A 14,342-nucleotide genomic window follows, 5' to 3' on the forward strand; every position below is an offset into this window, starting at 1 on the left:
ACTCCGTTGCTATGCGGTCGGACCCGGCTAATGAAGAAGAGATTCCGAAGTCTTCTAAAGAAAGAAAAAGAAAAAGAAAAAGAGAGTCATATGCAAATCCCCCGAAGCCTAAGAAGAGCATGGCTCGAAGGTCCAAGGCCGATATGGCGGCCTTATTTCTGGAAATGGCCCAACGCCTTCGGGATCAGTAGGAAGAAGAAGATGACGACTTCCTGATGGTAGCTCGTGAAAGAGGAAACGTCGGTGCTTCGAAGTCCGTCGAGCCGGTGATGGTTGATGTGGCTCATTCCAGAGCTGAAGAAATCTCCAAGGGGAGTTTAAACAAAGTCCCCGAGCCATCGTGCAGAAAAAAACACCTCGCCTAGGAGGCCATTTGGAGGGTGAGGCCGAACGGCCCGATCCAAAACTCAACACCGAACGTCCCGGCAAACCAAAATAGCATAAATGAACTTAGGGGAAGCAGTTAATGGGGGATCGGGGCGTAAATTCTTTAGACGACCGGTCTTCCCCTAGGTTTATCGGTGGTACACCGACTCCCGTGTTGCTGTTTTCTCCAGGACCTTCATTGTCATAAACAGGTGCATTTTGTGTGCTAGATATTTTAAGCTTGAGAATAAAAAATCTTGACAAGAAAAAGTGTAAAAATAACGTGTGTAATGAGAATCAGTAAAGAAATAATCCCTATTATCTTTAGCCCCACGGTGGCCGCCAAACTGTTGACCTCGAAAATACGAGTAACAATTAAATTTGATTTGTGGTTTTAAAGATATGTGATTTAGTCCAATACCAATTAATAATCAAGAAATATGAAGTAGAAATGAAAAAAGACAAGTGAATCAAACCAATAATACTTGACAGTGGTGACCTTGAGACGGTGACCTCGAGATGGGCTAGGAGCAATAAAATGAGAAAAGTAAAGTAAGAACAATAGAGCTCAAGGACAATCTGATGAACAATGGGCGAAAAGGTAGAGAGTATATTCTTTTCTCATTAAAAAATGGTCTTACAAATGATTGGGGTCCCCTTTATATAATAGGGGAATCCCTAAATAAGGTATATTTCTATTTATAGTAAAGAATATTCTTGGTACAGCTGTGTAACCGCCTAGTACGGAATAGTACAATCATATTCCAGGATTTGCGCCTCTGCGCTCTTTGGACTTTTCAAAGTTAGCGAATTAAAATATCTTAGTAGCTAAAGGAAGGGAAATCAATCGAGACCCCGTTAGTAGCGGCGAGCGAGAGCGGATTGAGGGTTTGATGAAAAACAAACACGAAGCTTCGTTCCTCAGCAAAGTGTTCACTTCTTTTTCGCTACGTTTCATTCGATTTGTTGTGGATTGGATGATGGAAAAATCAGCAAGCTACGGCTTCAAAGCTTACCTTATTTAGAAAAGGATAAAGGACTTTTTCATAGATGTTGAGGTTGAGTAAGGGGGGCGGAGCTTGAAGAGCGAAGCGAGCCGCGCTAGCCTAGCAACGTTTTTCAGCAGCAAGCGGAGGTCTAACGACCCCGCCATGACTTTGGGGACGTGGCAGGAATCTAACTCGTTCTGGTACAAATCCATAACGGTACTATTTTGGGGTAGAACACACTCGACCTCGGTATGCATCGTGCTTCGCCTTCGAACTCGGGTCTGGTCCCTCGAGCTCGAACTTGGTCTAACCCGGACTTCGGACGACCTCCCAAGCATATAGATCGAAGGCATTCGATCTTGACCGTATACAAATATATTTTTGATTTAAGTCAATTTTATTAATTAAATTTCTTGATTTGATTGAAACACCGCTTTTTAATCTTGTCACTGTTCACTAATCCAATTAACTCGAATTTTAAATTTAAATAAAGAAAGAAGAGATGCAGGGGAAAAAAACCCGAGTAAGTGCAGGGCAAGTCCTGCTCCTGGGTAGTTGACGATCGCAATTCTAAATTCGTTTTAAGACCACACAAACCAAAAAGAACACTTATTTTCTCTCTCACGAGACGCGAAGAAATACAGGAACTTCTCAGATCCGATCATTCACACTTCTTCTTCTCTCCTTAATTAATCCGGTCAATTCCATAAATAACTTCGCAAAAACAATGGCGTCGACTTTCAGCGGCGATGAAACGGCTCCCTTCTTCGGCTTCCTCGGCGCTGCCGCTGCCTTAGTCTTCTCCTGTTTGTACTCTATTCTTCTCTCTTTTTGCTTTTTCTTCCTCAAATCTCTTTATTCCTTTCATAGATCTAGGGTTTGAATTGTGAATCCTATGCTAATCATAAGTGTATCCAATATTTAAGCTAAAGGATCATTGCACCCACTAGTATTATTTTTCTCTTTGTGATGATGCGTGCAAACTTAGTTTGAAAGTTATCTAACTACACCTGACACATATAAGTGTGGTTGGTCTCGGACTTGGGCATTCATCATTTTGGGTTTGAGTTAGGCCCAATGTCTATTTCTTTAACAATAAGGAGTCGCACAGTGCAAAGCTACATCCGTTCCTAATGTTGATGTATAACTTTTTGTGACTTTAAAAGTTTTCAACTGTATGTAGCTGCACCAGTATCACAAATCAACGCTCATCCCGAATGCTAGTTATGTTTGTTAGTGATATTTTTTGTGGTTTTTACAATTTGTCTAGATATAGGTCGATTGATTTGAGATGAATTTAATTGGAGAAAGATAGATGGCCAGTGAGGATTCATATAGCGGACCCAACTTGATTGGGACTGAGCCATTGTTGTTGTTCTTTGTATATAGGTCGAGACAAAGGTAGGTAGTGGGTACACGGCTCCAATCCTGGTGCTAAGGATGTTTGTTTTGTTTTTGTTTGTGTGTGTGTGTGGGTCTGGGGGGGGGGGTATATATAGGTTGAGTTGAAGGCAGTTGGTGCATCCAATCTGCTATCACAAAGCTACATTGTTCTAACTGACAGTTTTGTTTAATTGTTTATAATTTTATGATCTCTAGAAGTTTTCTACTATGAGGTTATGAGCGTAAAAATAGCACGTGTGAATCGCTGCTGCTAAAATACATTCTGCTATTTATGCTAATTATGTTTGTTTGTCTGTGTTCAATGTTTTCAGGTATGGGGGCAGCTTATGGTACTGCTAAGAGTGGGGTAGGAGTGGCATCTATGGGTGTGATGAGGCCAGAGCTAGTGATGAAGTCTATTGTGCCCGTGGTTATGGCTGGAGTTTTGGGTATTTACGGATTGATTATAGCTGTGATAATCAGTACTGGCATTAACCCAAAAACCAAGTCTTATTATCTTTTTGATGGCTATGCTCACCTTTCCTCTGGTCTTGCTTGTGGCCTTGCTGGACTTTCTGCTGGTATGGCCATCGGAATCGTTGGTGATGCTGGTGTTAGGTAATCTCCTTCTGATACTTTTGTCTCTTGGATGCATAGTCCTCTTATTGGTCTTGAAATACTTCCTCACTGAACTCAGAGTTGTCAGCACATTTATTTTCTTCCGACATGATTTCTTAATTCTCATTTTGCATATTTAGAAATTGCATGAGAAAAATACTATATATCACAATTTATTGCTAAAAATGCTTTAAAAGTATTTGAAAATATCATGGTCAAAGAAGAATCTCCTTAGTAGTAGTGCCATTCTTTTGTGGGTTTGGATGATTACTAGGCCAGGCTGTCTGGCTACCTTTTAGGTTTTTAGTTGCAGCGGATCTTCTAGCTTTGTCTACTATTATTATACTGAAATTAGGAATATTTTTTTGTTGTCTTTAATTGTTTTGTCGTAAATGAATGATGGGGAATGTCTTTGTTATGGATTTACTTGTTTGTCTTAACGAATGATGGTGAATTGTGTGCTTGAAGAAGCTACTGGAGTGTTCTCAAGTTTATGAGCTATTCCTTATCTGTGCGGACTTAGTTCCGATTGTATACATCCTATATGATAACTTTCAGGTAATTGACCTTGACTTCATGTTGTGAAAAGATGCAAAGGTTCTTCATGTTGGGGACCATCAACATTTCAAACGGAAAAGTGAAGCTTCATCTTCAATGAAAGCATAAAATGACTAATGATAAAAAAGAAAATATAAAATGACTAAGAAAAACAGCCCGGTGCACGAAGTATCCCACTTTCACACAAGGTTCGGAGAAGCGCCGCACACAAAGGGGTGTGATGTAGGTAGTCTACCCTGACTTGGCATCAGTGATTGATTCCACGACTAAAACACGTGATTTATAGGTCACACGGAGATAACTTTACCGTCTCTCTGAGGCTCCCCTTTCATAAAATATCTAAGACAACTGCATAATTTCTTCAGACTGATAACTGCGCTTACACAGTACACAAATCACTACCATTATTATCACCAGCATTCTGTCGACATTGCTGTTTTGACCAATCAGATAAAAAGTTTCTGTCATGGAGCTCTTATTCTTGTTGTGCTGTGCCCTGAAACTCCTTGATGAGCTTAGACCACTAAATTTTTTGTACTTGCTTCCTGCATTAACCATATGCTGATCATATTGTGTTTGTCTTGGTTACCCGTATTTGTAAGAATATCCTAAACGCATGGTTCATGTGGTCTTGACACAACAGAATTACAGAAGAAACTTAAATTGTCTCATTGGATCAAACTTAGTTGAAATTATTCTGCTTCTTTTTTTGTATTGATGGGACTTTGTTATCCAATTCCATGTAAAAAGGTACAGACTGTGTCCGAAGTAACAAAGACCCTTTTTGACTAAGTCGACGATTGTCTCTGTATTCCTGTATTAATCGGTCTGGCTATACCTATTCCATTTAAAAAGATAGATTGTTCTGTCAAAAGTTTCAAAGACCTCTTTTCTTTTAAGCTACATCACACCCCTTGGGGTGCGGCATTTCCCTGGACCCTGCATGAATGCGGGATGCTTTGTGCACCGGGCTGCCCTTTTTTTAGAGATCCATCCATTCATTGCCGACTGAAGTTCACCTATTGTTGGTTAAGGGCAGTCGAACTTTTCTGTAAGGTATGATTGGATCACACAACATCGATTGCAGAAGTAGGTCGAATTAGAGGGGTAGAATCGATGGTGTGAGCGCGGAAAGGCGCTAAGGGGAGACTATTTGAGAGTGGTGGATCAGAACCTTGGAGTAACTAGCCATTTCAGCATGTTGGATAGGACCACAGGAAGCTAGATTAGAACTAACACTAAAAGTTGTACTTTTACCTTTTTATCTTCTGTATCATGGAATAATGGTGCTTCTGGTCATCTCGTTGAATTTGTTGCTTAGTTATAGGACTTGGTTGGTTACTTCAGTTGGTGTCTACTAGTAGTGATTACACTATTGTGATGTGATATTAATAGAATGATTTTTGACTTATCGAAAAAATTAAAGATAAACTGAGTTAGTTTCCAGCATGGTGCCATGATAAGTTCCATTGCAATATCATTGTGCTCTAAAAAGGCTGTTTATATAATGATCCCTTTTCTGGCTGTAGCATTCAGTTTGCTGCTTCATTGTTTTCACCTTAGTGGAGGGAGGAGACTTTGAACTTGAGATGATAAAGGGAAACTAATTAATGGTTTGTTTCATGTTTTTTGTCATTCACAGAGCTAATGCGCAACAGCCAAAGCTCTTTGTTGGGATGATTCTGATTCTTATTTTCGCTGAAGCCCTGGCTCTTTATGGCCTTATTGTTGGCATCATTCTCTCTTCTCGTGCTGGCCAGTCCAGAGCAGAGTAGAAGACGAGCATGTTATGCTCCGTAACTGTGAATTATCTTTTTGTTCTTCCGCATTGGATGAGATAGTATGGCTGCTGAATTATGTTACTTTGTGTTTTGGGCTCCATGTAGTTGATTGTTTGGCTTGCAGAACTGGTTCACATCTGCTGATCAGCTGTAGATTGAATCTCTTATCAATAAAGATATCAGTTTACCTGATGCTCAAGGACAACAAAGGATTTATGTGAAAGGTTCCTGTGTTATTTCATGTCAACTTCAAATTTAGTATTTATAATTCTTTAGCTCTGGATCTCTTGTTTTTTCTCCCCATATATGTTTCCATTTTAGTTTTGGATTGGTTCTCTGAGTCTACTCCTGCCTTCGAATACTTTGTGCTTTCAATTGAAAATGAATTTATCCAGTGTTTTGCACTTTGACAAGCTATGACTTTACGTAGTATTTGAAATTTTGACTAAGCAGTCTTGTTAAATTGAAAGAAATAACTTCACAACTATAGAGTTGGATGGTTGAGATCCAGTCACCCTTAACCATAGGTTCGAGTTTCGAGTTTTGGGAATGAAGAACCTTTTGGTAAGGATAGTTTACCTCCCTTACCTGGCAAGAATATGGATGAGCCGGGTGAGTGAGCTATAGAGCCGGGTATGTGACACGGATAGTTTAATCAAGACTTGAAAAAATTGCTTCATCAAGTAGCAAGTACTTTCTTTTGCATCTATCCATTGTCGTTTTTGACCTTTTGGGTGTGGCTGATCTCCAGAGTAATCAGCATATTTCAATGGATTGAAACTGAAGGAGAAGTGGCTAATTGATGTGCTGGTCAACCACCATCTTTTCTATTTTCTTTCTTCTAATTGTATGATGCGTGAAACTCAGAAAGAGTCACGACGCTTTTTAAAAGCTCTAAAAAATTGTGCAAGATTACCCATTAGAAACGGAAAAAAGGGAGTCGTCCACTCGTCCTTAGAGTGGGAAAATTTTTAAAAAAAATTACGACGGATGTTAGGGGACGAAAGTTTCCACAGCTAGGGATGTTGATTATTATTGGAACCATGAACCCTAATCTTGATTTGAGAACAGACGAGAAGGAAGGGAAAGAGCTCAATGAATCTAATTCAGACCACATAAGTCTTAAGCAGGTCTTTGGTCGACCCGGTCTCATACCAAATGGACCATCTGATTTTAAGACAAGAATAAAGCCCAATACAAATAATTCTGGGCCCAAACAATCAATATTACAATAGCAGTCCATCTAGAAACCTTCTAGTAAATTCTATACCAAATACGTGTAAATAAAGTAGTATATTTGTTTTCCTTAATTTTCATTATCCACAAGTTTGTTAGGCAAGAGCCAATCAAGTAGGATACAGCTGTAGGTAGTTATAGAATAGGAATTTACATTTTTGTCCAAAAGGGCTTGTATAAAGATACACTGTACATGATACTGAAAAGAGCTGAAAAAAAGAATATAGAAAATTTCCTAATCTCTGACATGGTATCAGAGCCCACCTTTTCAGCCTAGGAATATTCTCTTTCGTTTTCATCAGCCTTCTCTTTCATCAGCTTTTCCATTCTTTAGCATTCTTCTTCCATGGCACCTTTGGCTGAAGAAACAACCCCAACTATTGCTGCTCCAAAAATTGCAATCAGTGATGCTTCACATCCTTTTTACCTTCATCCATCAGATTCTCCAGGGATGGTCTTGGTGAACTCCATTTTTGATGGAAAAAGTTATGGAGGCTGGCGTAGGGCCATTGTTATTGCTTTATCAGTTAAAAACAAGATTGGCTTCATTGATGGAAGCATCAAAGAACCAGATCTGAATTCAGACACTCACAAGGCTTGGAATAGATGTAACGATAAGGTTATATCTTGGTTGCTGAACTCCCTCTCAAAGGACATAGCAGACAGTATGCTCTACTCCAAGACTGCAAAGGACATCTGGACAGAATTGGAGGCCAGGTTTGCCAATGCAATGGAGCTCAGCTGTATCAATTGCAGAAAGAACTATCAGAACTTGTTCAAGGTAACTCTGACGTTGTAGGTTATTATACTAAGCTTAAGAAGATATGGGATGAGCTAGATACTCTTAGGCCTCATTTGTTTGCACTTAATGGAGGTCTAAATCTTAATCATTCATATCTCAAGCATTAAATGCGTTTGTTTTAAAGTCTGAATCTTAATTATTCAGATCTTAATCATGAAGTGTATTTGTTTTTTTTACTTTACAACCACTTAATGGGTCTGAATAGGTCTGTATGATTAAGATCTATAACTGAGACTTAATTTCATTAAGATGCTATCACATATTCATTATTAACTGCCGCCACCGCTTATCATTATCAACTACCACCATGCCGCCACCACCACCATACTCANCCTTCCTCTTCGATTCTCCCCCACAATCAACACTCTTCCACCTCAACTACCACAACTGACCACCCCATCACCATCAACAACCATAACCGACACTGCCCATCATTATAACCTACCACCACCAACCCACCACCTTCCTCAGTCACAACTATTACCACCACCGGCCATTATTAACTATCATCAACCACCACCACCATCATCAATAATAATCGCCACCGCTACCAATCACTACTAGCTACTAGCATGAACCACCATCATCAACCAAAACTACCACCAACCACCGCTTCTAGTCAGCATTCACCCGTTAGCCATCACCGCCAACAACTATCATATTTTAAAAAACTATATATTTTATTGATAGAATATTAGATTAGTTATTTAATTTGAATTTTAAGTTTATTAATTTTCAAATAAAGATAAATTTTATACATTCAAATGTTAAAATCAAACGGTCTTAATTATTTCTATTCAGATCTTAATACACATCTTAATTCTATCAGATGTGTATTCAGATTCAGATGTCTTAATCTTAATACACATCTTGATATTCAGATGTGTATTCAGATTCAGACGTCTTAATCTTAAAAAAAACAAATGAGGCCTTAATACCTGTGTTGTTTGTTCTTGTGATTGTTCTTGTGAAGGCAAGGAGAAGACTCTTAAGTCTCTTCAGGATGGTAGATTGATCCAGTTTCTGATGGGTCTTAATGACACCTATGGTGGTGTAAAGAGCAACATACTTATGATGTCTTCACTTCCTAATGTGAACCAAGCTTACTCTCTGCTCATTCAAGATGAGAAGCAGAGAGAAATTCATGTTGGTGTTCATCCTGCTGAGTCATCTTTTCTGGCATCTAAGTAACAATTTAACAATCAGAAATTTGGGGATGGAAAGTACAAAGGAAACTATGCTGGAAAGAAATCTAACTTGTTTTGTAATTACTGCAAGAAACTAGGGCATACACTGGATAAGTGTTATATGATTGTTGGATTTCCCCCGGATTTCAAGTTCACTAAGCCTAGGAAGTTCTAAGGGAATGCTCACAGCAATGCAACAATTTCAGAAGATTTTTCTGTTAACACAACCAATGCAGCAGAAGGCACTTCTTCAGGAAAGGGATTGACACAGGAGCAATACAGTCAGCTGTTTCAGCTGCTTCAACAAGTGAAAATTAGTCCACAGAGTGAGCAAAATTCTGAAGCTATTAATGCTAACTGTGCAGGTATAGATTTGCCTAACCTAAAACACATCATTTGTTTCTCTCATGTTTATCCTAACACATGGATTATAGACTCAGGTGCTTCAGAGCATACGACCTCTGATATTTCCATTTTGTTCAACATCATATCTTTGTCTATGCCTCTTTACAACAACTTGCCTAATTCACATAAAATTAAAGTCAGTCAAAAAGGGAGTGCACATATTCTGCCAGGTTTAATGATTCATAATGTATTGTATGTCCCTGTTTTCAAGTTTAATCTACTTTCAGTTCATAAGCTCACCAAATATCTTAGATGTAACTTGTTGTTCACCTCTATTGGAACTATCTTGCAGGGCCCTTCAATGAAGAGGCCAGTGGTAGTTGGTGAAGTCATGGAAGGTCTCTACATCCTCAATCCAAAGTCCATCTCCACTAGTTTGCAGTTTCAGCATCAGTCTAGTTTTCAGCCTACTATTCAGTCTGTTTCAGTTTGTAATAATCGTAGTAAAGCCAATTTTTCAGATTTTGTTTCCTGTTTAGTCAATTTATCCAAATATGTAAGCCTACGGCACAAACGATTAGGGCATATGCCTCTTTCTAGTATGGAAAATCTATCTATGTTTCAGCATCAATCTCTATCCAAATTAAATTCTCCTTGTGATGTTTGTTCAAAGGCAAGGCAATCTAAGCTTCCTTTTCATCCTAGCAGTATTTCTTCTACTTTTATATTTGAGCTTATTCATATTGACACCTGGGGCCCCTTCAAAGCACCAACTCATGATGGTTTCAAGTATTTTCTCACTATTGTTGATGATTTTAGTAGAGGAACATGGACATACCTCTTGAAAACTAAGAGTAATGCTTTTTCAGTCTTAAAATCTTTTTTTGCCATGGTGGAAAGGCAATTTAATACTCAGGTAAAGATTGTAAGGTCTGATAATGCTATGGAGTTAGGCACCAGTTCCATTACCTCAGAATATTTTTCTTCCAAGGGAATTTTACACCAAACTTCATGTGTTTCCACACCTCAACAGAATGGTGTGGTAGAGCGCAAGCACAAACACCTATTGGAAACTAGTAGGGCTTTACTGTTTCAGTCTAATGTTCCTATTATGTATTGGGGAGAGTGTGTTTTGACAGCAACTTTTCTAATTAATCGTTTTCCCTCAAAGGTTTTGGGACTCAAATCTCCTTATGAGATCTTGTTTGGATCCAGTCCTTCTCTTAATCATCTAACGCCATTTGGATGTTTTTGTTATGCTGCAACCCTATCCTCTCATCGAACTAAATTTGATCCTAGGGCTGTCAAGTGTATTTTTCTGGGATATCCCTTTGGGAAGAAGGGGTATAAGCTTTTAGATCTTTCTACCAAGAAAAATTTTGTTACTAGAGATGTTATATTTTATGAAGATCATTTTCCTTTTTTTAACACATTCTTCTATTCCTGAAGTCTTTCCAGTTTTACCTTTTACAGTTGATCCAGACACTCTTTCCTCTGAATTCACCCCTTCATCTCCTCATCTTATTACTTCATCTCCTGAATCAGTGTCTTCAGCCCCTCAGTCACCATCTCCTGTTCTTTCTCATGGTTTGGATTCCAATCAATCTAGTTCTTCTCCTCCTTCTGCCAGATCTGCATCTCCTTCTCCTATCAGATCTTCTCCTCCCCTTTCAAGATATGTACCTCCTGCTCCTCAAGTATCTTCTCAACCTGCACTAAGACAATCTCTTAGAATGCATAAAACACCCTCATATCTGGCAGATTATGTGTGTAACTCTGTTTATTTGACTGATCTAACATCTACTTGTTTTGCAGCTCGCTTTAAACCTAATGTTCTACCCTTTTTAGCTCTTTCTTCAACCAATCAAAGTTTACTAAATTTTGTTTCCCACATATCAGAACCTACTACCTTTACACAGGCAATGTTACACCCTGGTTGGCAAGAAGCAATGGCTAATGAATTTGCTGCTTTGGAGGCTAATAAAACTTGGGAAGTTGTGGAACTACCTAAAGGAATGAAAGCTTTATCTAGTAAATGGGTCTACAAAGTGAAACATAGATCAGATGGTAGTGTGGAAAGGCTCAAAGCTCGATTAGTTATAAGAGGAGACACACAGAGAGAAGGGATAGACTACAATGAGACTTTTTCTTCCGTAGTTAAGATGACTACAATCAGATGCCTTATGGCAATTGCAGTTAAGAAAGGGTGGACTTTATTTCAATTGGATGTTAACAACGCTTTTCTTCATGGTGATTTACAGGAAGAAGTTTATATGAAAATTCCTACCGGTATGACTGTCCCGGGACCTAACCTTGTTTGCAGATTAAAGAAATCACTCTATGGGCTGAAGCAAGCATCTAGGCAATGGTATGCTAGGCTTACTGCAACCCTCAACTTTAAAGGATACACTCACTCGCTCAATGATTATTCATTATTTTTCAAAATCACAGATTCTGGTGTTTCAATAGTTGCAGTTTATGTCGATGATATTCTACTTACAGGTGATGACCCTACTGAATTACAGCTGCTAAAGACTTTCCTTGACTCAGAATTTAAGATTAAAGACCTTGGTGAGGCACAATTTTTTCGTGGTATGGAAATTATCAGAGAACAACAGGGGTTAATATTGAGTCAAAGAAAGTTTACCCTTGAACTTCCTGCTGAATTTGACTGTCTTAACTCTAACACTGCTTCCTCTCCTTTGGACCCTTATTGCAAGTTGAAGGCAGATTCTGGTTCTCTACTGTCTGACCCCACGGTCTATAGACGTCTGATTGGAAAGCTAAATTTTTTGACACATACGCGGCCGGATATTTCTTTTGCCGTTCAGCGACTCAGCCAGTTCATGCAAACCCCTCGTCAATCTCATTTTGATGCTGCTATGCACTGTCTCCGCTATCTGTTGGGCAATCCGGGCCTTGGCTTGTATTTTAACTCCAATTCTTCTTTCAAGCTCCTCGCCTTTTGCGACTCAGATTGGGGATCTTGTTCAGACACTCGTCGTTCAGTCAGTGGGTATTTTATCAGTCTTGGTGGCTCGCCGATTTCATGGAAATCCAAAAAGCAACCCCTCATCTCTCTCTCGTCGGCTGAAGCAGAATATCGCTCCATGAGTCGAGTAGTCTCCGAAATCACCTGGCTTGTTCGCTTTCTTCAGGATCTATCTATCTCGCCATTTTTGCCGGTCACCGTTCACTCAGATAGCCAAGCAGCTATTCATATTGCCAAAAATCCAGTCTTTCACGAATGCACCAAACATGTCGAACTGGATTGTCATTTTGTGCGCCAACAGTTCTTGGCCGGATTAATCTCTCTCACGTTCGTTCCCTCGACCTCTCAACTGGCCGACGTTTTCACAAAGGCACTCCCAGGATCTGTTCATCACTCCCTTGTTCGCAAGTTGGGCGTGTGTTCCCACCCTTCCAACTTGGGGGGGGTGGGGTGTTGGAACCATGAACCCTAATCTTGATTTGAGAACAGACGAGAAGGAAGGGAAAGAGCTCAATGAATCTAATTCAGACCACAGAAGTCTTAAGCAAGTCTTTGGTCGACCCGGTCTCATACCAAATGGACCATCTGATTTTAAGACAAGAATAAAGCCCAATACAAATAATTCTGGGCCCAAACAATCAATATTACAATAGCAGTCCATCTAGAAACCTTCTAGTAAATTCTGTACCAAATACGTGTAAATAAAGTAGTATATTTGTTTTCCTTATTTTTCATTATCCACAAGTTTGTTAGGCAAGAGCCAATCAAGTAGGATACAGCTGTAGGTAGTTATAGAATAGGAATTTACATTTTGGCCCAAAAGGGCTTGTATAAAGATACACTGTACATGATACTGAAAAGAGCAGAAAAAAAGAATATAGAAAATTTCCTAATCTCTGACAATTATATGGATTAAAAAGAAAAATCAAAACGAACCAAGTTTTTTTTTGTTTTTGCAACATCACACCCCTTTGGAGTGCGGCCCTTCCCCAGACTCTACGTGAACGCGGGATGCTTCATGTACCGAGCTGCCCTTATTTGGTTTGGTTTTTCTATTTTAAAATATTATACGTTATATATCTTCGGAGGGTAGAATTCTGTACGTTATTTGGTTTGGTTTTTTTTCCCCTACATCACACCCCCTTGGGGTGCGGCACTTCCCCGGACTATGCGTGAACGTAGGATGCTTTTTGCACTAAGCCGTCCTTATTTTTTTTTATTTTTTTTTTTTAATTTTAAAATTTTGTACGCTATATATCTTCGGAGGGTAGAATTCACATAATTGTATACTCCATAAGGTTCACAATATATAAAAAATAGTACGTAATATTTTTCAAATCAATATTTTCGTGTAATTATTTTTTGCCACATTGACATCCCATTAATTTTCCTAATAAAAACGGGCAATAGAGACTAAAATATTAATTTCTGCTCGATAAGTAAATCCCAGATGACAGAAGTATACGAAATAGTTGGATTTTGTTTTCATTGTATTAGTTACGTGTACTTATAATACATAAGCTGGATGATAAATGAAAAGGGGATCAAAAGAAAAGTAGGTGGCACAGTTTGTGCAACTGAAAAAAAGATTTCCGTTGCCGGGACTTGAACCCGGGTCTCTCGGGTGAGAGCCGAGTATCCTGACCAACTAGACTACAACGGAAAATTTGTTATTGGTGTACAAATTTTCTAATCTTAACCTAATAGTCTAATAAACCAATCTATTAAGCAATTAAAACTAAGGCTAAATCCCGACTAATATATTAGTATGTTTCAAATCATCCACCTTGAGGAAATAACACTTGCTGAATTTTTGCTATCTTTAGAGGCGAATTCATAGAAAAAAAAGTATAGAAAAAAGAGACGAATTAAGATTTGGAGGTTCTAGATGCACATGTACATAATCACATATTGCTATTGCATTGTCCAAAGAATATATACCGTAAATTTCATTTAAATTCTCTTTTATCTACACGTTACTCAATAAGTGGCAAATCAAGCAAGCAAATAAAGAAACAAAAACAAAGAACTTGCTTTCAGATGCTTACCAATCATATTATACAAGTTGGCAGCAACCTAATTGCT

The 14,342-nt window shown here is 38.8% G+C and overlaps 1 protein-coding gene and 1 non-coding gene across 2 annotated transcripts; one reads left to right on the plus strand and one right to left on the minus strand.

Moving 5' to 3' along the window:
* On the plus strand, nt 1,891-6,099 carry LOC109234179 (V-type proton ATPase subunit c2). The gene is made up of 3 exons (XM_019400061.1): nt 1,891-2,161; nt 3,071-3,356; nt 5,557-6,099. Exons 1-3 carry the CDS (start codon nt 2,083-2,085, stop codon nt 5,687-5,689), a joined length of 498 nt encoding a protein of 165 aa, XP_019255606.1. The 5' UTR covers nt 1,891-2,082; the 3' UTR covers nt 5,690-6,099.
* TRNAE-CUC lies at nt 13,848-13,920 on the minus strand. Its single transcript has one exon. It is a non-coding gene; the product is annotated as a tRNA-Glu (tRNA).

Source organism: Nicotiana attenuata, chromosome 11 (genome assembly GCF_001879085.1).
Source record: "Nicotiana attenuata strain UT chromosome 11, NIATTr2, whole genome shotgun sequence".
NCBI lineage: Eukaryota > Viridiplantae > Streptophyta > Magnoliopsida > Solanales > Solanaceae > Nicotiana > Nicotiana attenuata.